The 24403-nt window shown below is 40.4% G+C and overlaps 2 protein-coding genes across 2 annotated transcripts in view; both read right to left on the minus strand.

Moving 5' to 3' along the window:
* SAMHD1 (SAM and HD domain containing deoxynucleoside triphosphate triphosphohydrolase 1) overlaps positions 1–18590 on the minus strand; it is a 37999-nt gene extending 19409 nt beyond the window's left edge. The window contains exons 1-8 of the mRNA XM_060231025.1: positions 18210–18590; positions 12942–13008; positions 11172–11244; positions 9650–9810; positions 5138–5253; positions 2772–2842; positions 1336–1485; positions 25–125 (exon numbers count right to left, since the gene is read on the minus strand). Of these exons, the coding sequence (XP_060087008.1) occupies positions 25–125; positions 1336–1485; positions 2772–2842; positions 5138–5253; positions 9650–9810; positions 11172–11244; positions 12942–13008; positions 18210–18417 (947 nt within the window). The 5' untranslated portion in view covers positions 18418–18590. The remainder of the gene's footprint in view (positions 1–24; positions 126–1335; positions 1486–2771; positions 2843–5137; positions 5254–9649; positions 9811–11171; positions 11245–12941; positions 13009–18209) is intronic.
* A 1504-nt stretch (positions 18591–20094) lies between these two features.
* RBL1 (RB transcriptional corepressor like 1) overlaps positions 20095–24403 on the minus strand; it is a 54340-nt gene continuing 50031 nt past the window's right edge. Inside the window, exons 21-22 of the mRNA XM_060231022.1 lie at positions 23178–23342; positions 20095–22914 (exon numbers count right to left, since the gene is read on the minus strand). Of these exons, the coding sequence (XP_060087005.1) occupies positions 22744–22914; positions 23178–23342 (336 nt within the window). The 3' untranslated portion in view covers positions 20095–22743. The remainder of the gene's footprint in view (positions 22915–23177; positions 23343–24403) is intronic.

Consider the following 24403-nt stretch of genomic DNA (forward strand, 5'->3'; position numbering starts at 1 on the left):
TTTGAACAAAAAAAAAGTCTATACCTGGCAAAGTAATCCCATTTATCTACATCAACACCATTTCTTTGGTTAGCCACAATCTCATAAAGAAAGCTCTTCTCTTTAGGTCGTCCCCTGTAAGGCCACTACAGAACAGGACAAAGGGACCAAGTAAAACCAAATTAGTATCCACAGTAAGCACCAAATTAGTAGCAAAATAGGATTTCTAAGCAGTTATACTCATCATTATAGCTTTGTACTTGGTGAAAACAGACCATTATTACTAGTACATCAATTATTTGGGCGGGGGGGGGGGGGGATTAGATCAACTTTTTTTGTACAACATGTCAAGCACATTTGGCTATTTGTTCAGCTACAAACAATATATTTTATACTTTGCCCACTAGGACATCTGAGTTCAAAATCCCTAAGATTATTTCCAGACTTCAGAAGTTATAACATTCATAGTAAACAACACTGATTTGGTCTATTTGGAGTTCAATTTAGACTGGAAGATGAACTGATTTGAACTTATATTTGACAAAGGGAAACTTTGACTTTTGAAAGCTTATATCCCAAAAATCTTGTTGTTCTCTCTCTGGTGCTAGTGGACTTGAATTTGGCTGTTCTACCGGACCAACATACCCTACCTCTGAAAATAAAAAAAACATTATTTCCTTAAATTGGTTTAGACAGTCCATCTCACCCATGACTATTTTCTACTCCTCAGCAGCAGTTCCCTTAAGTCCTAATTCAGATATATCTTATACCTCTGTTACCAAGAGATCTATTAACTGGATGTCTTCCCTTTGGCCATCAAGTCTGTTAGAAAGTGGATGGGGTGAAGTGGCAGTTTTGCCCAGCAAGGCATCTGATTGGCCACTGGAGATCTGACTGGCTGTGCAGATTTTTTAAAAAACACTGCTTTGATAGCAGCTGCTAACAACTCTATAGGGCTTTTCACAGTATGACTGAAGGAAAGCTGCATCAGCCATTTTTATCTCTGGCTCCACCTCCTATGCCAGCCATTTTGTGGCTGTGTGCACCTGTGTCAGAATTCCAAAGGTACCAAGGTGGCTCAAAAAGGCTGGGAACCCCTGCAGTAGGCTATATCCCCCCACCCCCAGCCCATGACATCCAAATAAAATGAAAATGTATCTGCTACATATGGCTCCTTCTTTTCCCTTTAGGTTCTTATCCCTTAGGAATAGCAAAGCCTAGTCCACTAAATATTGTAAATAATGTATATATTTTTGTGCTGTTCTATGAGCATACTAAATAATTCATTTGTTTAGTCACTAAGCTGAATAGTATTTAATTCTGATAACATCCAGAGGGGTGGAGAAAAAGACTCACTGAACAGTCATTAGTTTTTGTGGGTCCTCCTATTTGTTCTTTGATAAACTCTGTATCTTCTGGCAGTCTGAGACCATAATATTCCATGACTGGTCCCAGCTCATTGGAAACAATCAAGTAATCAAACATCTTCACAGAAGCCTGTTCATGCTACAAATAACAACAATAACATTATTTATCAGAACATGTTGTCAACAAACAACCATAATTAAAAGCAAAATGTACCACATTAACCATACAACCTCTGCAAATGTAACAATGGTACTCTAGGTTTAGGCTCCTTAAGTAAAAGAAGCCTTGTAGCATCTAAAAAATTAACTGATTTACCAGTAGTTATAGTATGCCTTTGCTTCACTTTAAATATGCATATGGGTTAACAAGATACTTTGCAAACACTGAAGAGCAAAGTGCATTTGAATGACTAAAAATTCAGAGTGGGGTGATGCAGGCATAGAGGCAGTAACTCTGCTCTTCTTTCTCTCTCCTTGTCAGTTGCTAGTCAAGTTTATAATAGCATTTGACTCTCCTGCCAAAGAACCAAACTGGTATTCAGTTTGTAAATAAATAAGTAAATAAAGAAGCAAAGTCAAAGAAAGAAAGCATACCCTACAAAAATACATTTGAGATGCAAATCCTGCGAAAGAAGAAGTTAAGAATTTCCTAAAGATACAGAAGTGTATCTATATATTATCAAGATATTAAAAAGGGAAAGGTAGTTCCCTGTGCAAGCACCAGTTGTTTCCAACTCTGGGGTGACGTCACATCATGATGTTTTCATGGCAGACTTTTTATGGGATGGTTTGCCATTGCCTTCCCCGGTCATCTACACTTCCCCCCTCCCCCAGCAAGCTGGGTACTCATTTGACCAACCTAGGAAGGATGGAAGGCTGAGTCAACCTTGAGCTAGCTATATGAACCCAGCTTCCGCCAGGATCGAACTCAGAAGAAGATGATGATATTGGATTTATATCCCGCCCTCCACTCCGAAGAGTCTCAGAGCGGCTCACAATCTCCTTTACCTTCCTTCCCCACAACAGACACCCTGTGAGGTGGGTGGGGCTGGAGAGGGCTCTCACAGCAGCTGCCCTTTCAAGGACGACCTCTGCCAGAGCTATGGCTGACCCAAGGCCATTCCAGCAGGTGCAAGTGGAGGAGTGGGGAATCAAACCCGGTTCTCCCAGATAAGAGTCCGCACACTTAACCACTACACCAAACTGGCTCTCCAGGTCGCGAGCAGAGCTTTGGACTGCAGTACTGTAGCTTACCACTCTGCGCCATCGGGCTCGTATCAAGATATTACTAAATCATTTTTCTCAAAGGAACAATTCAGAGATCTATGTACTTCTGATCTTATCCCACCACCTGAATCTAATATGAACATTCCATTTGTGTGTGTGTGTATGTAAAAGGTCACATCCTAAATGCAGCATACCCACCTTCCATTTGGATTTTGGATTCGCAAGTGGGATGAATCTTCCATCAAACATATGAGAGAATGGCCCATGACCTAGAAAGGAAGGAGTGTGCAATTCATTTGTGTATCAGAGGAAAGATGTACACTTGTTTAGCATACTAATTTAGATATTCCTCTTGACTATACCAAAGCCCTTTTTTAACAGTAAAATTGGCTTTTTCAAAGGTAAACCTTCCAGAGCTGAGACCTGGCTATCTTTTGATCTCCTCTAATCTCTGTTGCTGCTTCCCTGATAAATGTTATCAATCTCTTCTGGGCAACAGGCCTCCTCCTTTGCCCAACAACATCTCACCTCCAAGTTTTTACGTGCTTTACAATGCTAGCTAGGCCTCTCAATTGGCTGTAAACCATATAGTTCTCAATGACATTCAGATAATAAATGTTTTTCATGCATGTATGTATCACCAACTACTTTCTCCCTTTCAGTCTGGAGATCTGAAGGAGATTTTGGGATCCTGAATGTAGTGCTCTCTGGGGCACATATAAGGAGAGACAGTCCTGAAGGTAGACGGGTCCCAGGCCGTATAGGGCTTTAAAGGTTATGATCAGCACCCTGAAGCGAATCCAGAATGCCACAGGCAACCAGTGTAATGTTTCCAGTGCAGGTTGGATGTGCTCCCATACTGATAGCTCCAACAACAACCTGGCTGTTGCATTTTGCACCAGTTGCCGTCTCCGGAGTTGAGTCAAGGGCAGCCTCATGTAGAGGGTGTTACAATAGTCTATTCTTGAGGTGACCATCACATGGATCACTGTTGCCAAGTCGTTATGCTCCAGGTACGGAACCAACTTCCTTATCCGCCTAAGATGATAAAATGCAGATTTGGCTGTGGCTCCTACCTGGACCTTCATTGTTAACGAAGGCTCCAGGAGCACCCCTAAGCTCTTAACCCTCAATGCTGGCACCAGTGGCATCCCATCAAAGGCTGGCAAAGGGATCTCTCTACCCAGGCCGCCGCAACTAAGGCACAGGACCTCTGTCTTCGCTGAATTCAATTTCAGTCGACTCTGCCTGAACCTTTTCTCTACAGCTTGCAATGCCAGGTCCAGATCTTCCAGGGCGCAGCTGGACTAGCCTCCCATCAATAGATAGAGCTGGGTGTCATTTGCATACTGGTGACAACCCAGCCCATATCTGTGGGCAAGGGGGCGCATAAGTACTTGTTTTTTTTAACTTTTGCTTTTCTTTTCCCTCAGTCAACATTTTGCTTCCAAATTTGGCTTCAGGAATTCAGACCCAAGACTTAAATACATAACTTAGATCACATAGAAAACTGGCATTTCACTGAAAAGGGTAATTTCCCTGGCATGCCAGGACTGTAGCCAGCCCGGGGGGGGGGGGGCATTGGGGGTGGTGCCTCTTATAGAATCTGCACTCCACTGAAAGGGAAGATTGGGTGGGGGTGCTGCAGATTCTATAGGGGGCACCGCCCCCCCTGTGCCTGACCAGCTATGGCCATGTGGCACATTAATGTAGTCTGTGCAGGGAGCTCCTTCTCCTTGCCAGCATTCAAGCATGTGCACCCTCCACAACTTGAAGGGGTACAATATAGAAGAAACCTTGTCATGTGAGACTGCCATTTTGTGTAACTGGCCTTTTACAACCAAATGGGAAGCTACAGGGCTTTTTTTGAGCAAGTACGGACAGGAATGCAGCTCTGGCTGCCTTGGCGGCAGGGGGTGTGGCCTAATATGCAAATGAGTTCATGTTAGGCTTTTTCTTCAAAAAGCCCTGTGTGAAACAATGGTGATGTCAGGGGGTGTGGGCTAATGTGCAAATGAGTTCCTGCTGAGCTTTTTCTACAAAAAGAGTCCTGGGAAGCTAGATATGTTAAATCTCTTTTTCCTAACACCTGTTAATATAGCCTATTAAAAACTACTTTTATTAATTATTAAGGAAAGATAAAATCTGGAAATACTGATGAACAACTTCAAAGGAACAACATGGTATTGTGATTAGAACATCAGACTAGGATCTGGGAGATCCAGATTCAAATCCCCACTCTGCCATGGAAGCTCACTGGATGACCTTGGGCCAGCCCCACACAGTCAGCCTAATCTACATCATAGGGCTGTTGTGAGGCAGACAATGATGTCAGTCACTTTGGATCCCACTAGGGAGAAAGGTGGGGTGTAAACAAAGTAAAACAAACAAATGGTGCCGCCCTGAGCCTGCTCCGGCGGGATATAAATAAAATGTGACTGACTGACTGAAATGATTGTTTAACATAGCCTAGAAATATATAACATAGAAATTGCTAATATATTTCTTTATATGGTACACTGCACAGATGTTACATTTTATACAATCTATGAAAAATGGCTTACCCAGATCATGACAAAGACCAGCAATCTGGACACACAAAATATCCCTCTGATTAATATCCAGCTCTGGTTGTCGTTCCTGCAGTGCTCGGACCAAGCGGCCTGCTAGATGGCCAACCCTGTTACAAGAAGTACAGGTCTCTACTTGATGAATTTCTGACTTTAAAAAGTAACTTCAGATCATGGTTATAGCATATCTGTGAGATGTTACTAGGTTCACACATTCTGAGCTAAAATTCTGTTGTGAAAGTTGTCCTGGGTTTTCCCCTTCTCCCAAGCTCAGGGGAAGCGGAAAGACCCCTTTTAACAGAACTTTTACCAGAAAATCCTGCAGAGAGTCTATACCAGGGGTAGGGAACGTTGGCTCTCCAGATGTTTTTTGCCTACAACTCCCATCAGCCCCAGCCATTGGCCATGCTGGCTGGGGCTGATGGGAACTGTAGGCAAAAAACATCTGGAGAGCCAGCGTTCCCTACCCCTGGTCTATACCCTCTCTTCAGGCTACACTGTAACTAGGCTCTTAAATATTCCTAAGAACTCTAGAGGGAAGAGCCAGCCTCTAGCCTTTCAGGGAAATTGCTCTAGAATTGCAATGTGGGCTTGCAGCACCGAGTTTCCAAACTAAAACTTAATTGTAGGTGAGCAGGTCAAGGCTCCTGGACTTAGCTTTGGAGCTGTAGAGAAAAGATTCATGCAGATATATTTATAAAGACATGACCATAAAGGATTCAAATAAAAGAGCCCATTCTTCTCAAGTCTAACTAATACATAGCGAAGTTATATAGCTATTCAGGTTCCAAACAAGCATAAAGCTGTTCAGTATTCACAATACAAGACCTTCAGGAACAGACAAACTGCTTTTTGCCACTGTCAGTCAATGCTTCAAGCAACTGTCTTCTAGGCAAAGCATAGCTTAACTTACAGAAATAGGGTCTGGTTGTCTCTGGGCCCAGGAACCAATCAGAGTCTACAGGATGATGTAACTTCCACCTCGTTGCCAGGGCAACCACCAAGTCATGTGCTGGCAATGTCCTTGGGTTCCCAGGCTAGATGTTTATGCTCAGCTGTAAGGAATCTCTTAAGTGGAAGCAGTCAGGAATGGTACAGTACCAGCTTCCACAGGTGTTGATAACTGCACTTGAAGGCCACTAGCAATTATCTCTTGTGAGAAAATATTTTCAAGAAAGCTTTCTCAGTCAGGCAGCCTAGCTGGGATCTTAAAGCCAGGCTAGATTGACCAAAGTCTGCAAAGAACCAAAAAGCACTACAAAAGTTCACTAGCATAGCATAGTATTTGCAAACATATATCTTCTCCACCTATTCATACAAAGAGGAGCTGGTTCCGAGAAGTTCATAATATTGGGTGGGGCATGTTTTCTCTTTAAAAAAAACAAGGGGAGGGACATGTCTCCTGGGAATTCTATTATTCTCTATGGAGACTTATTCCCATAGGAAAAAATGGAAAATTGATCTGTGGGTATCAGGGGCTCTGTGGGGGCTTTTTTTTTAGGTAGATGCATCAAATTTTCAATATAGCATCCAGTGCCTCTCCCCGAAATAGTTCCCAAGTTTGAAAAAGATTGGAACAGGGGGTCCAATTCTATGAGCCTCCAAAGAAGGTGCCCCTGTCCTGCATTGTTTCATATGGAAGGAAGGCATTTAAAAGGTGTGTGGTTGGTCCCTTTCAATGTGATGGCCAGAACTCCCTTTGGAGTTCCATGATGCTTTTCACAGCCCTGCTCCTGGCTCCACCTCCAAAGTCTCCTGACTCCACCCCCAAAGTCCCCAGGTATTTCTTGAATTGGATTTGGCAACCTTAGTCTCAGTGAGAAAAGCAGACTATAGATTAATAAATTGTTCCTCTTTTAGTCTACTGCTTTTAGGGAAGAAACAAGGATCTATATTGTCTGCATTAGCAAGCTATAACTATCAATTCTTTATTGCTTCAGAGCAAAATATATCCATAAGTAATAAGCAAAATTTCAGTAGTAATTATTTTGTCGAAACAAAGTATACGGTTCTTGTGTTTTACAGGCAGGATAAGCGGTTCCTCAGTGGAACAGGCTTCCTCATGAGGTGGTGGGTTCTCCTTCCTCGGAGGTTTTTAAACAGAGGCTAGATGGCCACCTGACAGCAATACTGATTCTATGAATTAGGCAGATCATGAGAAGGAGGGCAGGACGTGTTGCATCAGTGCTTAGTTCCTGCAGCCTGTTCTTACATGCCCAGGGAAATGCTGATTGACACTTTAGGGTCAGTTGGCAATTTTTCTCCATGTCAGTTTGGCAAGGAATCCTGGAGGTTTTTGCCAGATTCTGGGTGTTGAGCAAGGGTCACAGGGGATGTGTGTGTGGGGGGCGGAGGTATTTGTGAAGTTTCTGCATTGTGCAGGGTACTGGACTAGACCAGGGGTGTCAAACATGCAGCCCAGAGGCCGAATCAGGCCCCCAAGCAACTGGCTCTTCTGCTTCCTTCTGCATCTCAGCTTACTTTACAAGGCTTGCTCAATTGCACAGGAGTTACAGATGTTCTCCATTGGTTGAGGCTTCTTCCCCTCCTGGTCCCTAGGGGAGGGAGGGAAAGAGCCAGAGCTTCCTTTGCCCAGTTCCCTGGATCTCATGGGAGAAATACAAAGAAAACACCTTTAAGACCAACAAGTACTAATGTTTTAAGCATATTTTATTTTAAGGGGAGGGGGTTTAATTGTGTTTGTCTGTGTCCTTTAAAAAGTTTATATCTCTGCTACCTAATCTTAAATAGGTACACACATGGCCCGGCCCAGGCCAACAAGGTCTCATTTATGTAAGATCTGGCCATCAAAACAAATGAGTACGACACCCCTGGACTAGATGAACCTTGGAGATACCTTCCAACTCTATGATTCTAAGCAGATGTGCAAGGGCACATCCTTGTCCTGTGTTTATGACGTGCTTAATATGCAAAGCCATACTCTTGAGTAGTACCGGTACTTATAATTCTACCAATAATATTAAACAACAAGGCAATTTATTTGTATCCTCATACAGTAGGTAGGAGCTGAGAGTGGGCTGCCAACCTCCAGGGGGTCCAATACTGTTGGGGAGAATCACGGGGAGGTTGAGAGCAGGAAAACACTGTGATACAGTAATGAATACAATAAATACCAAAATGTAACAAGTTTAACCAAATTTAAATAAAGTGATATTAACACAACATACATGTCCTATTTTCACAGGGTAAGATAATTCATAACAAAATATCCTATACAACTGAGCACGTATAAAGGTTTTGTTTGGGCTTGTATGAGTTTTTGTATACTTCTATGATGTAAAAGATTTGGAAGGACTTAAGGCACTCCTCTTTGACAAAGAGATTTGAAATGACACGGCAAACCAACAGCCAGCTCCAGGCTCTGTCAGAGGTGGATTTGGTGGAGTCTTCTGAAAATGGACTTAGGAATTCAAAAAATGACACTTCAGTATACAAGCACCTTTTTGCACCCGACTAAGCACTTTACTGACTGAATTAATTTTCATATAAGGATTTATACGTGCTCAGTTGTATAGGATATTTTGTTATGAATTATTTTACCCTGTGAAAATAGGACGTGTATGTTGTGTGTTAATATCACTTTATTTAAATTTGGTTAAACTTGTTAAATTTTGGTATTTATTGTATTTGTTATTGTATCACGGTGTTTTCTGGCTCTCAACCTCCAGGAGGTGGCTGGAGATCTGCTATTACAACTGATCTTCAGGTGAGAGAACAGACAATGAGAAAATGGTTGCTTTGGAAGGTGGGCTTTATGGCATTATACCTCATTGTAGCCCCTTCCAAAACCCTCCTCAGGCTCCATCCCCCAAATCTCCAGGTATTTCCTAACCTGGACCTGGCAACCCTAGCCTATAAGCACAAGAGAGAAGATTTGAGCATTAACCTTTCTAGATCACAGCTCATTCTCTTAGCCCGTACACAGTATAATGGTTAGTTCATCCTCACACTATTTTATACTTTTTTTAAAATGCCAGTTCTTTGGGGAATGGTCTTTGCTATGCTTTCCAAGTTCAGCAGGACAGAACTCAGTCAATATAATATGAGCCAGTGATGTTTAAAAAAAAAATGGCACACCTTCAATGCTAACCCTCTTTCCACTCTTCTGTTCTGTGAATCTGTAGTTAGTTTTATGATTTGGAAGCTGAACTTCATTCCACCTGCACACTTAGGGGCACATGTCTAGCCAGACTTTTTTTAAAAAGGGACACTCAACGGTACAGCTATATGACATGTATAAAGGTGTCGCTCCCACCTATTAAGTTAGATGGGGACTTTATAGGGATTTGTAGAAGTGTCATGTAAAACCAATCATGCTAAAGTGTGTCCTTTCTTTTACTATATATACTACAATGGACCTCTTGTTACTGAAGAATTGGCTGTGCCAGTAAACATCAGCAATATGAGTCAGGTGGCCAAGTACACCAATTCAGTAGAAACAAAGATACAGAATATCTACAGAGAATGAACAGGGTGGCTCCTTACCCAAGGGAATGTTCAAAGCGATTGTGTGATGCTCCTGGGAAAACATAGTAAGTGCCACCTAATTGTTTAATGTATCGTAGACGCTGGAATTGGGGTGTATCAATGATTCGAACAAGGAGAGGATGCATTTCAAAATGGCCATGAATTGGATCATTAAATACCTGAAAGGTGTAAAAAATATTTAAATGTACAGAAATGATCTATGAAAAAAGCAGAAGCAAACTTGTGTTATTTTCAAGTCAGTGGACAGAACCAAACATTCTTTTTCACATTTCATACAATAAAAGGTAAAGACACAGAATAACTGAAACATGAGGCTGTCGATCCATTAAGCTTTTTAACCAGTAAATGCGTACTTCAATTAGATGAACAGCACAAACCACGGAAGCTATACAGAGAATGTGAAACGTGATTTAAAAATCTGTCCTTAATGCATTTTGGTCTCATCCTACAATATAATTAAAATCAGTGGTCATTGCTCACAATCTAATTTTAGAGGAGCCCTGTATTCCAAATTTACCCAATTAAGAAAACATTTCAAATCAAATTTATCAAGGATTTCTTTACGGCATATCCAGTTGCTGTACAGAATGCTTTTTAAGCCTCGATAACATAAAAAGTAACGGAAATAACTTATGTCAGCTTTTTTAGAAAGACTGTTTGATCCCATCTATTTGTCTAGACTGCCATTCAAAACTCTACCAATACCAATGTAAGCATTTTATAATCAGTATTCAACAACAATATTGGCCAATAGGATGAGAACGGTCCCTTCCTGGCTTAAATAGATTTATCAAGTTTGCATCTTCCAAGGATTAAATGTCAACCCATCTAATAATATGTATAAAATATGTACAAATAAGTTCTCAATTGCCCCCACCCCATAAATTTGGTAAAACTACGGTAATTGGTCAGAACACCTGGGGCTGGACTCTTATTTTTCTTCAACTGGTTCTTCCTAACTAGTCTTGTGTTTGTTTGAAATACTAGGCAAAGAAAGACTGCAAAGAAAATTTCTCATATCATCCTCACTACCACATTCTTCAGCTTCCAAGTTATTTTTCTAAGTCACAAGAATCTTCCCATTTCACTTTTGTCTGCTCATAAATGGGCCAGCAATTTTCATGAAATTGTTTTCTCTAAACAAGGATTGCTTTGCATTCAATATTGTTTGCTGTTTAGGCATCATGGCGATGGGGGGGATGACCAAAAACTATCTTCAACATTACAGTCTAACTCTGCAATCCTAATCTCAGTTTTACCCTTTTCAGTCTAATGAATCAAGGGGTGTTGCTTTGTTTAGGATAACAAGAGTCCACTGCCACCTTAAAAACTAACAAAATTTGTAACTGAGCTAGCTCATGAAAGCTCATAGCTTTTTTGTTAGTCCTTAAGGTGCTACTGAACCCTTACTCTATTCTATTGCTACAGACAAACGCAGCTGTCCATCTTGATCTAGGATAACACTGTAAACTGTAAATTTTTATGTTTTGCTTCAGATTAATGTAGCAGCTTTTCTCACCTTCATTACGTCAGTACAAGTTTGTTCCAGCTTGCGCAAACAAAGCAGAAGTTTTGTTCTCACTGGCAGACATCTAAAAATAATTAAATCAACAGTTTATAGTTCTACTTTACAGTGTATTTTACATTTACATTACAGTCAAGTTAACTGTTAGGATTGTCAGTGTCCCTGTATCAATTTTAGGAAAGGATCTTCAACATATTTGGAAGTTACTGATTTTTTTTCAGTTGTAGCAACTCCAAGAAGAAACATTCAAGGCTTTTTTGTAGCAGGAACTCCTTTGCATATCAGGCCATACACCCCTGATGTAGCCAATCCTCCAAGAACTTACAGTAGGCCCTGTAAGAAGAGCCCTACAAGCTCTTGGAGGATTGGCTACATCAAGGGTGTGTGGCCTAATATGCAAAGGACTTCCTGCTACAAAAACAGTCCTGGGAAAAATTTATTCTTAAGTCATTATTCTCAAATACTAAAATCAACTTTTCTACTTATGCATTGCTTCCTTTTCTAGCCATAACCTGAATTAAATATCTGCTGCCATGAAAAGAGGAAACCTGAATATATAATACTATTCATGCACCAATAAAAGCCAGACTCCTCTCAATATTTCATTTAACAAATCTTGTAACATCTAATCCAAGAATGTAATAAAATTGAATGTGTTGCTATTACTATAGTGGAAGGAGGCTTGTTCTAATTAAAAATTGCAGCTTGGATCTAAATACTGCAGCATTTGTAAAACTGAACTGTAGCATGAATTTTTAATGGAACAAGCATACTTCAGCAGATTTTCAAAATGGACAAGAGTGTGTTGGAGAAAAACATACAGCACTGGATAAACCAATATATAAGGTGAGAGTCAAACCCTGGAAACTGGTTTCCACTCATGTGTGACTCATGTACACGTATATTTCATGCACCTGGTAACAAAAACATTTGCCTATGAAAGCTAACTCTAGAGAAATCACATTGTCACTGATGTGATTATTTGCTGCCAACTCTTCCACAGAACCATTGGAAAGAAGCGTTATTTGAAAATCACACAGTCCTTTGATTACTGAAATTTACAAAATGATGTAGTAGCCCTTTGTTAAATTTGATCCTACTCTTCAGGCAAACCTCTCCCTCTCTTTAAATTCTATTGTCACGGCAACACCTGTGTTACATTCTTCTGCACTGCATTTCAGTTGCAAATGTGCCAGCAATGGGCCTATTTTACAGTCAAACAAGGGAGCAGGGGTTATTATCTTGCCTGGCTATCCTCTTCACAGCAACTCCTCCCCACCTTTCTGTCTCCAAAGGTACACCTTCCCCTGGCCAGGCCTTTCCTGCAATCACAGTGGACTGCAGGGGGAAGACGACAAAAAGATTTACTTCTGGCAGTGGCAGCCAAATGTCTTCAGAACATAACATGCTAAGGAAGACAGGAGATTAAAGAACATGTATTTTTAATGGTGCTTGACAGCAAAGGCACTATTCAACAATTGCCGAATTAAAAAACATTAAGATTAAATGTAATTTTTATTATTCAGAAAGTGCTTTACCAAAAAACTGCCAATTTATCATTATATATATAAAATCTTTCCTAGGGTAGAGTTTTTATTCATAACTACAGTTCAAGTTAGCAATGACAAAAAAATCAAAATCCCTAATCTACTTTCATATAAAATGAATGAACCTAGCTGCTTAAATAAATACAGAAGGTGCTCGCTTAGGGAATTAAAACACACATACTCATAAGAAATTTGGTTAGATGAAAGTTTCCCTTACCTAACTCCCATCTTTTCAAGATAAGGTTCATCGATGAATGGCAGTACTGAACCAGTCATTTGATTTTCTAAGGCGTTAAGAAACAATTATTGCCATCTTTCGTTCATCTGAGAATACATTCCAAAAATAGCAATTTACGAAGCTCTTTCCAGAAAAATTATTTCAGTTTGTAACTTGTGCAACAGATCTTTGGTAGCAGCAATGCATTCTGGGACAAATGAGCAAACACTAAAACTCAACAATCTATATGGGTTCCTTTACAGTAGCAGAGCATTAAAAAAACATGGAAGTACTGGACCATATTAACCATGCATTGTACATCAGATAACTTTATTGCTTCAGCTCAGCCAAAGTAATCAACAAAACACCAAAAGAAAATACAATATTTAAAACCAAATTACAATGCCAATACAAACTATCACATAAATTTATAAATAAAAAATACAAATTAACATCAATGTCAATGTCAAAATCCATAGAATCCATCCAGTCATATACTATATAAAAAACCCTACAAAAAGAATCTTAATAAATAATTTATTAATATAGTTCACTTCAATCATCTTAACTGTATCTTGGTAACTGATGTTACAAAATTTGCCATCTATACTGTGATCTATCATCTGCCAGTAACACAACTAAAACAGCTGGATTAAAACAGCTGGTAAGATCTGTGAATAGCAGTAAATTAGCATACAAATACAACAATTAACAAACAGATGTGAGAATTAAGTTTGAGTCCAGTTTCACATCTGTTCGTTAACTCCTTTGAGGCTGTTGCAAAATAACTATTTGCAACTAGTTGCCTAAGGAATCACATGTTACAATTCTGCTTTATAAAGGGAATCAGGTATTGGATTAGTGCTGGAGAGAGATATGTGACAAAATGAAGGGACCAGCCATAGTTTGAAGAATGTCCTGTGCTGCTGTTAAGTGTTAAGCAATTTCAGAGGCTTTAATCTATGGGAGTGAGTTGCTGGAGTTCACAATGGGACTTTTCTTGCAATACTACAGACAGGTAATTCACCAGTTTTTAAATTCTGTATTCATCTGATGAAGAAAGTTGTCCAAACAGGTTCCTGTAATATCTTCAGGTGTATATCTCCAATACATATCTACATAGTTTCTGTTATAGCATGTGATAGCCTACTCCTACACGATTCTCTTGCCTTGGGATAGCCCAGGCTAACCCAGTCTCATCAGATCTCAGAAGCTAAGCAGGGATGACCCTGGCCAGTATCTGGATGGAAAGACCTCCAAGAAACACCAGGGTTGTGACATGGAGGCAGGCAACAGCAAAACCACTTCTGCATGTCTCCTGTCCAGAAAACCGTACAGGGTTGCCACAAGTCAGCTATGGCTTGATGGCATTTTTCAGCATGCACACCCACCCACAAATATAAACCTGTCATCACACATACATAATTTGGACTTCTCTTTGCTTACTTTTAATGGAATTAATTTATATATTAACTCTTTATTTGTGTGCTTTTTTTTACAGTGTGATGCTTTAATAGGATTCTGTATTTTGTCTGCTAGAATTTCTGAACATTACTCAAGCCTATTCTAAAATGTTTATTTGCAACTGGTTGTCTAAGAACTTGAAATTTTAAATTCTGCCTTATAAAGGTCCCATTTGTTTGGATTAGTACCCAAGAGACATCTGATTAACTGTGGAGTTTAACTGTTGTTTATGCATTGAAATCGCATCTTGTCTCCTGTGTCAACCCTTTCTGTGTGCTCTACGAACACAATGAAAATTCCTGGGGAAACTTCCCTGTTTTGCAATATATCTCAGTTGGTCCTTGAAAAGGTTTTCCTTGATTGTTCTGAATTTTTTCGATGAATGAATCACACGTTATTCAAATAATGAACTCTGAAAAAGGCCCAGCCAATGAAAACAGAAAGTTTGAAAACAACCTTTATCACTACTGCTGCTCTAAACTTCAGTTGCTGATTGGGGTTTTTTTTATCCATCCTCTGAAGAGCGGATTTGGTTCAGGAACAGCATACCTTCAGGATAGCCTACTCCTATATGAACCTCCCAACCATTATGGTCATTTTCAGAAGTCTTGCTTTAGGTACCCCACCATCTGAAGATAGATGGGTGTCAACCCATGAGAGGGCCTTCCTGGTTGTAGCACGGCACCCAAACTCTGGAACTCCCTCCCCAGAGAGATTCAGTTTCCTTCCTTGCAAATGCAATTTGGGGCTGTATCAACAGAAGTACAGTGTCCAGATCATGTGCAGTGATGGTATCGCTTTACTCTGCTCTGGTAAGACCTCACCTGGAGTACTGTGTTCAGTTTTGGGCACCACATTTTAAGAAGGATACAGACAAGCTGGAACGGGTCCAGAGCAGAGTGACGAAGATGGTAAGGGGTCTGGAGACCAAGTCCTATGAAGAAAGGGTGAAGGAGCTGGGGATGTTTAGCCTGGAGAAGAGGTGGCTAAGAGGTGATATGATCACCATCTTCAAGTACTTGAAGGGCTGCCATATAGAGGATGGTGTGGAATTGTTTTCTGTGGTGTGGAATTGTTTTCTGTGGCCCTGGAAGGTAGGACCAGAACCAATGGGTTGAAATTAAAGCAAAAGAGTTTCCGGCTCAACATTAGGAAAAACTTCCTGACCGTTTAGAGCAATTCCTCAGTGGAACAGGCTTCCTCGGGAGGTGGTGGGCTCTGCTTCCTTGGAGGTTTTTAAACAGAGGCTAGATGGCCATCTGACAGCAATGAAGATCCTGTGAATTTAGGGGGAAGTGTTTGTGAGTTTCCTGCATTGTGCAGGGGATTGGACTAGATGACCCTAGAAGTCCCTTCCAACTCTATGATTCTATGAATGCTAAGAAAACGGCTGCCTGACAAAATGTCTGTGGGATGGGCTCCTGGCACCAGTCTGCCTAAAAAAAAAGGAACACACCTGGTGTCAGGTGGAGGGTGCCCAATTTGGTGCCCCCTGAGGGCCAGCACCCTAGGCAATTACCTGTTTTGCCTAATGGCAGGGCTGGCCCTGACAGTGGGAGGATTTTTAGTGTCCTGGCCCCACTGGTGGACCTCCTGATGGCACCTGGTTTTTGGCCACTGTGTGACAGAGTGTTGGACTGAATGGGCAATTGGCCTGATCCAACATGGCTTCTCTTATGTTTTCATGCCTCTTGCCTTGAAAACCATATGGGGTTGTCATAAATCAGCTATGACTTGACAAGGGAAAAAAAGTTGTAAAGACAGGTGTCATGATCCTGGGCCTAGCGAGGCCTGCTGGCCCCAGGGAAGCCTGCTTAGGAGTTACTGGGAAGAGCCTACATTTCCCAGTATCCCTCCTGTCCCTCTGATTGGATGGCCAGTTTTGGAGGGAAACTGGCTCAGAGAGGAGTAGGGCCTGGGGAGGAGGACATAAAAGGGCCAAGCCCAGGAAGGGGGTGTTCTTTCCCTGGAAGGCTGAGCTGGAGGCAAGCTGTAGCCTGGAGAGGTTGAAGCAGGGGAAAGACCCTTACCCAAGGGGGTAAGTATTGGTATTACAGTAGGGACTGTATAGATGCCTTAGGGCATTTGGTTATTTTCCCCTTCACCCCTTTTACTGTTTTATGCACTTTGTTTGTTATATTGCACTGATCTTTTAAATAAACCTTTCCCCCCCGCTGTTGTTCACTCTGCCTTGTCCTCACGCCCATTATTTGGCTAAGCTCCGGTGGGGAAAGTGTAAATGACTGGGGAAGGCAATGGCAGACAACCCCTTAAAAAGTCTACCGTGAAAACGTCATGAAAGCAACGTCACCCCAGAGTTGAAAATGACTGCTGCTTGCACAGAGGACTTCCTTTGCCTTTTTTTTTTTTTAAGGGAGGGAGGGTACTCTGGGCCTTCTCAAGGGAGACTTTTAACCCAGAGTGGTGGCAGCAATTGGTAAGATCCCCCTGAGTCATGACAACAGGAAACAGAAACAGGCTCATGGCTTGAGTAGAAGAGAAAGCTGAAGCTATGACAGGCTGGAAAACAGCTTGATAAAGGCATACAAAGATTTCAGGTTTTCACGGCTGGTAACGTCATTAGACAATGCACAGACAGCCAAGAAGGTCAGAGCGCCTGCTCCGGCTGCAACGCCACTGAGGATGTTCTCCGCAGCTGAGAACGAAACGTCTGGAAGGAAAAATTTCTCCAGTAGAACACGGCACTTGAGCCCAAAAGATTCTACAAACCCTAAAGGCATACAACTTTAGGCAGCACAATTATGACAAGAGGTAGTGGCCTGGCAGACAACCAGAACTTTTTACAATGTGATTGGATTCCTAATCTGCATTATTACAGCTGCAATCATTTACCTGAGCCCTACTGAACAAAGCAGAACTGAATAAACATGCATAGAACTGCACTGTATGCGACCTTGGATCAGAGCCATGCAAACAGTAGCAGACATAAAGCTAAATAAAGCAGTTCATTAGCACATTTAAAGACTAACAAAACTTATTCCAGCATAAACATTCATGAATCAGAGCTCTCTTCATCATACAGATGAAGTATTTAACCACTAGGCATTTGCATTTATAGTTAAAACTATAGACAACATAAAGTTAGGGAAAAGAGAACAAACAAGATACAGAATCAAACTAATGCAACATCTACAACTATAATTTAACTAATTAACATTCATTGGTAGTGGGAATGTGCCATGAGATTAGCACCTCTGGGGACTAAGAAGTCCTTCAGATCTAGTGGGGAGATCATATTGATTTACTTGATGAATAGTAATATCCCATTGGATTCTCCCTCCGAAGTTCTTTGAAAGAGACAAGTGAATTTTAAATCAGTAAACGAATATTCTGGAAGACGACATCATTTACCCACTGGTTTCTGACTATTGTAATTTTTAGTATCAGATTTGTGTCCATCCGTCCTTTTGTAGAAAGCTAATTTTGAAATGTGATTCCAAATAAAGGCAAGGCCAAGAACAAAGCTTTGGACAAGAAAAGTTTGCTGGGGTTAAAAAAATGTATAATTGGGGGAGGGTCTTCATTTGTGGGGAATAGTTCAGAAGTGCTCAGCAAGTCTATCAATAAACCCCATAAATGTTTTTCAGACTGCAGCTGTATACTGGTAGCAGCCAAGAACGTGCCAAAAAACCCAAGTTCAACTCCTACTCCAGCGAGAATTCCCCTTATAACCCCAGGAATCCGACGGCGGAGAACGCAGTCACCGCTAATCTCCCACCATCACACACGTGGACACAACTGGCAACGACCCTCCCGCTCATTTCCAAGTTTCTTTCCGCTCACCTCGGAAGCACCCCTGCAGCTCCGGGTCGTCAAAGCCCTGGCGGCAGAGGAAGCAGCACAACTGCTCGGTTCCCCAGAACCGGGGATGGAGACGGTCGGGATCCGCATCCTGCCAGGCAGAGACACGTTTCTCTGGCGTGTGGAACCCATCCGCCGGGCTGTCGGGCCGGGCCCGTTTCGAGATTCCATCCTTGCCAGACTTCTGCATCACTTTCGCTTCTGCGAGGAAGAAGCCACGCGGCGCAGCCCCTCTCCTCTCTAGCTCAGCCGAACTGCCTCGTCGCCAGCCCAGAGAGGCGCGATTCCCCGGGAAAAGAGCCACGTGACCTGCGGCCGCCTCTCAGTGCCACGGTGGGCGGGCCATAAGGGAGCTTCTGGGAGAGACGCAGGCTGGGCTACTACGATGTAAATAAACTAGCGGCTTTCGCAATAGGGACGCGCGCTTAGACTTTCAGGGCCGCCGGGTTGAGAGTTTGCAGTAGATGCATAGAAAGACATAATGGGGGGAAAAATACGGTGGCCGTATTCAGATGAGCCTTCAAGGTGCCCCAGGGCTAAGTGTAGTAAAGTCCGCCCCCGCTTCTCCGATCTGACTTTAACTTGTTCTTATGGAGTAGAGTAAGGCAGTCGATCTATTGAGACCAGATTGGAGATATACCACACATTCATCTATAACAAGGTGGCACTTAGCCTTTGACCTCTGTGTTTCTGCTCTTTCCTGAGTGTTTGTGCAGTGGTGTTTGTGTCCTTTTGTTATTTATGGTTTGAAAACAGGGCCTGGAAGAGGTTGTTGAAGGGTGAAGAAATATTCCAGCATTACCCCTAATATTTCCTTTTTCTGGGTCTGGGTCTTTTCATTCCCAGGATCAGAAAATGGATACCTCTTAGCCTTTCAACAAAGCCAAAATGTATGCCAAGCCTGATCAGCCAGACTTGGTAGAACAAAATAGGAGTCAAGTTGCACCTTTAAGACCAACTTAGTTTTATTCAGAACGTAAGCTTTCGTGTGCTCTAAGCACACTTCACCAGACGAGGAATCCGGTACAGTGAGCAGAGCCACACATACCTGATAGGCAGTGGCTCAGAATGCAAAAATGGTACAAATTGAAGATCCAGTGACAGAATAGTAAAATTATCTTGTAGGCATGCAAAATGATACAAATATACGATCCAATGACAGAATCTGTCATTGGATCGTATATTTGTACCAATTTGCATTCTAAGCCACTGCCTATCAGATAATTTTACTATTCTGTTATTGGATCTTAAATTTGTACCTTTTTGCATTCTGAGCCACTGCCTACCAGGTAATGTGTGGCTCTGCTCGCTGTACCGGATTCCTCGTCTGATGAAGTGTGCTTAGAGCACACAAAAGTTTACGTTCTAAATAAAACGAAGTTGGTCTTAAAGGTGCAACTTGACTCCTATTTTGTTCTACTACTTCAGACCAACACGGCTGCCCACTTGATCTAGCCAGACTTGGTGTTATGCTGGCCTGCCTGGGGGCCTAGAGATTTGATTGGGCTTGCCTCTCTTCTGTGGAAAAGAGACCATCCCAGTTCAGGTTGGCATATGCTGTATTATTTTCTAGGGGTGCATAACTATATCACATTCCAGGGCTGCACTGCTGGGTATCACTATTCGGCTGATTCTTCCATTTGTCTCAATATCTCTGGGTATAATATCCTAAGATCCTTCATACTGCTTCTCCATGTAGAGTTTATTCCCTCCATTCTCTCATGCAACAAGCGTAATTCCTATTGTTGCTTTAAGTATACAAGACGTGTTCTAAAAAAGTGAGGAAATACAGGTAGGGAGTGAGAGCGCGTGCACATTTATTGGTATTTAACAGACTATATTGAATCAAGGAAACAACCAAACCAACTCAGATTAAGTCAGAATTTTGTTTATTTTAAGATTTATATTTACAAGCATGTTTCCAAAGCATGAAGTTTTATAAAAACAATTTCTAGAAAGTACAGCAGTAAAAGTGTAATTAGTAGAAACCATAAAATAATGATTAATAAGAATTTAAATCTGAGCCTTTTAATACAAGATCTGAGAATAACAGATGCTTATATTATAGGCCAGATAAATTCACGTGAGAAATTAAGATCAACTGATTACAGAAAAACACATTTAGAACTACCAGATTTATGGCTGAAACGGCATTAAGTTTGGTGTATGTTTTGTTATATTGTACAATTTTACTTTAGGAAGCAAAATGCATATTTTTTCAAAGCCATCACCAAGGGCTATTGTATTCTACAGAAGCTGAATGTATTTAGATCCTGAAATATTAGCTATGAAAGGGAAATCTGTACATTAATGAAACACAAATGGACTGGTGCTTTATTGTGTAGCATCAACTGTTTTTTAGCTTCATTTTCCCTGGAAGCCACTCTCCTAATGACAGTGTAATATGTTTGACTATTATAACTTCTAGATTAAGTCAAATATTGCAATATTGATTAAAGATAAAAAGAAATTACAACTGAATGGATGCTTATGGAAAAAAGTCTGATAAATATGATTCCACCATTTTTTTCTTGTTGTGTGGTGATACAAGACCTTGTGGTGCCTTCTGGTGCCAGAAGAAGTCATAGCACCAGCAGGCAGCTTCTTAAACCAGAGGAATACTCCAGTGGCAGTGTAAAAAATGGTAGGATCCAGACCATGACCTACAACTACATGAACAAGTCAACAGAAAATACAGTATAATATTATGGCATTTACTTTGAATAGACCTAAGTAATGAACAAAATGAGAGACAGCAGTCCTGTGCACAAATGATTAAACATTCCAGATAAAATATTCCTAATCTTTACAAACAGTTCAAAAATAAGAGTTGAACACTGGCTTGATAACCACTGCCAATGACAGAATATAGGTCAAAACCCCTAATAGCGACATAATTTTACATACAAGCTTATCTAATTTGATAAGGCTTACATTTTGTGTAGATACTACACAAATGAATGGATGCTTTTCAGAAAAAAATCTATTTATAGGAATGTAAAAGTCTGGCTATCCATTACAGTATACATAGGGAAAGCAGCTTGCTCTTTTTAGACTCCCAAAGGATTCTTCCTGCAACTATCCCTGCGGGCAGAGAAGTGGTAGATCATCCCTCAGTCTCCTTTCCCAGGAATAAAAATGATAAATAGCCTTAGGATATTGAAGGACAAAGTCATTTCCTTATCCTTGTCCTTCAGAGAGCAGAAGTAGCAGTTAACTGACTCTTCACACCACTCCAATCTCCTCTGTCTGCTGGGATACTTGGGGAATATAAAACACCTAAAAGACTGACTAAATTTGTGGCAGGGTACAAGCTTTCCTGAGTCACTGCTCACTTTTTCAGATACAGAGCAATGACTCATGAAAGCTCATTCCATGCCACAAATTTTGTTAATATTTAAAGTGCTACGAGACTCTTGCTCTTTTCTGCTCTATAATCAGATTAGCATTCTACCTACATCTATATCCATGGGAAACTTGGGGGCATACATTTGAGATTCTAAAGAGAGCTGGCTTCTTCCTACAACAGCAGCTGCAGTATGCATCTAAGTTCCAAGTATCAGCAATCACACTAACCAAATTAGTAAAAGGTGAACAAGTTATGAGCTACATGCTTTTCATAATTTGTAATGCTGCAGCAGAATTAACTTGGGAGTTACAAGGAATGCTTCCATCCAAAAGCAGGACTACTTACTTGTAGAGGAAAGCAAACTCAAAATGAGGTAGCAAGAGAATACAAATTCTCCCAATATGGGCTATGACAGACCACTGCATACCACTTTTACCTCTACAATATTAATTTCTTCCAAACTGGAAAAAAACCCTGAACAATCCCAAAACTATAATCCCAAACCCTCATTTAGTTCATACCACAGAATTTGTTGCCATGCTACCAGTAGTTAAGAGCACAGCATTTTACAATTATATACATAGCTTAAATTAAAATGCTATGGAAACATCTGATTAAAAGTTTCTCTGTCCACAGAAAAGTAGGGAGTGAAAGGCATCTGACTTTACTATATTCATTACTAAATATACCAGATCTTCCAATCTCAGTTTACATTAAAATAATGTACCGAGGGAAACTGTTTTCTTTTAAAGAATAAAGCCCAGTATTTTGAAGTGAAACTTACACAAAGAGAACTGTACCAAGGTATAACCAATTAGTGCTTTCTTAACATTGCATTATTGCAACCTGATCATTTTCAGCCTTTTAGTAGGAATTGGCTCTTAAACTTTAAATACAAGCATCAAAAGCCACTAGCTTGTTTCCAAACGTATACCTTCTCACAGTTTAGGTTGAAACCAACTTCAAAACAATGCTGTAAACAATATCAGTTATATGGCATCAGTTCCGTAACTGTTGAAAGTTTAATAGTGGAATTAGAAACATTAAAAGTATTAAAACATTACTTTTAATATTGTTTACCTACCATGAGGGAAAGAAAGAAAAAAACTGAAAGGGATTTTGTTCTGCAAGAGACTGTCACTAAAAGCTTAGACCTCAACAGCTGACTTAATGATTTGCTCTTTCACTGACAACATCCTGAAGGCGTTTAAGTAAGACATCATCATTTTCCTGGCACAGTCTCTTAGCTGGTGACTCTGTATCACTGTCCATTGATATTGTTCTCTTCTTAGTTTTCTGTCCTCCTTCTTTTATCATATTGTTGATTTCTTGCAAACTCTGTCAAATTAAAAGTTACAGTCAGCTTAGATAATTACTAGATTTTTAAAGCATTATCATACAGGAGCCAAACACGTACTTTCTTAAGGTCTCAGACTCTCAGGTTTCAAAAGTGGTTATATTTTTACAGCAGCTTCAGCCACCTAAGATTCTCCAACATAAAGCACATCATGTTTACCATGTATACTATTTAAGTCTTTTGGAGAAAGCTGTTTTGAAATTAATAAGCATAGATGTGATTTTAGAAATGGCATGCCTCCTACCTTAGAAGGACTCCCATTGAATTTATACAATAGTCCAGTCTTAGGTGTCAAAGAAGCACCATTCTTATGTGGTGAGACATAAACAGAGTGTTGCTGGGATATCCGACGAGGAGACACTGGCTGCTGTTTAATGCTGGGAAAGGGAGAAAGAGGAGGTGCTTCCACCTTGGAAAGGGGGGGGAAAGTGCATTCAGTGCAAGGAGTATTAACTGTATGCAGGGTTTAACTGAAAACAAACTCAAAAATGGTAAATGTTGAAGTATAATTGATTTGGTACAATCCTCTAGCTGAGACATGTTATTCTACTTCCATCAACTTTGAATACAGTTTGGAATGTTTATATTTTATTTAAAATATTTTTATTCTTTCCACTGAAATAAGGTCCCCAAAGAGGCAAACATAAAAATATTTGAACTTTAAAACAGGATTTAAAACAATGTATAAAACAATAGAAATTAACACACAAGCCTATATATGCATTCCTGACAAACCGCAGTTTAGATACACATGCTACACACTATTCCAGTAACACTTTCCAGTTAGAAGGTACATATCTTCACTAAAGTGGTATGTGAAATGACTTTTTGTCTGAATAATATTTGATAGCCAAGTTCTTCATAATAATAGAATCCAGAAACTTCAGTGAAGTTTTTGATAGCCATTTAGACAGTACAGAAACTATCAAAATACCTAATATTCCCCTGAGATTCTTTCTTTCTCTTTCTCAGACACACACATTATTTTTCAGACCAATGGATATGAAAGAACATATAGAAAGTAAAATTATACAACAAACAAAAAATAAAAAATGTTTCTTCCCAACAGCCCTTTTAATACATTTTTTAAAAACACTGTCTGTAAAATACAATAAATATAATTTTTGTTGGGATACACTTATGTTCACTTAACTTTTAGAACTACATCTCATTCTGCTTCTTCATTGCAATACATTTATATACCAAATTTGAAACCACTTCTCATTCTAGACTTGGCTTATGCTTCCATACAAATATTGCACACTCCCTCTGTCCTTAAATTTTAACTGATCTATTTCTCAAATAAATGTTAGTTTTGCCATCATTGCATACTCAGTTTTTCGACTCTTCTAATCAACGGCAAATGTTGCTTTCCATTTCACTGCATAAATAATTCTAGCCACTGTCACCACATATCTGAATACATATTCCAAAATTTCTGGCAAATTGTTAGGGAGAATACCTAATAAC

Source organism: Heteronotia binoei, chromosome 2, assembly GCF_032191835.1.
Source record: "Heteronotia binoei isolate CCM8104 ecotype False Entrance Well chromosome 2, APGP_CSIRO_Hbin_v1, whole genome shotgun sequence".
Taxonomy (NCBI): domain Eukaryota; kingdom Metazoa; phylum Chordata; class Lepidosauria; order Squamata; family Gekkonidae; genus Heteronotia; species Heteronotia binoei.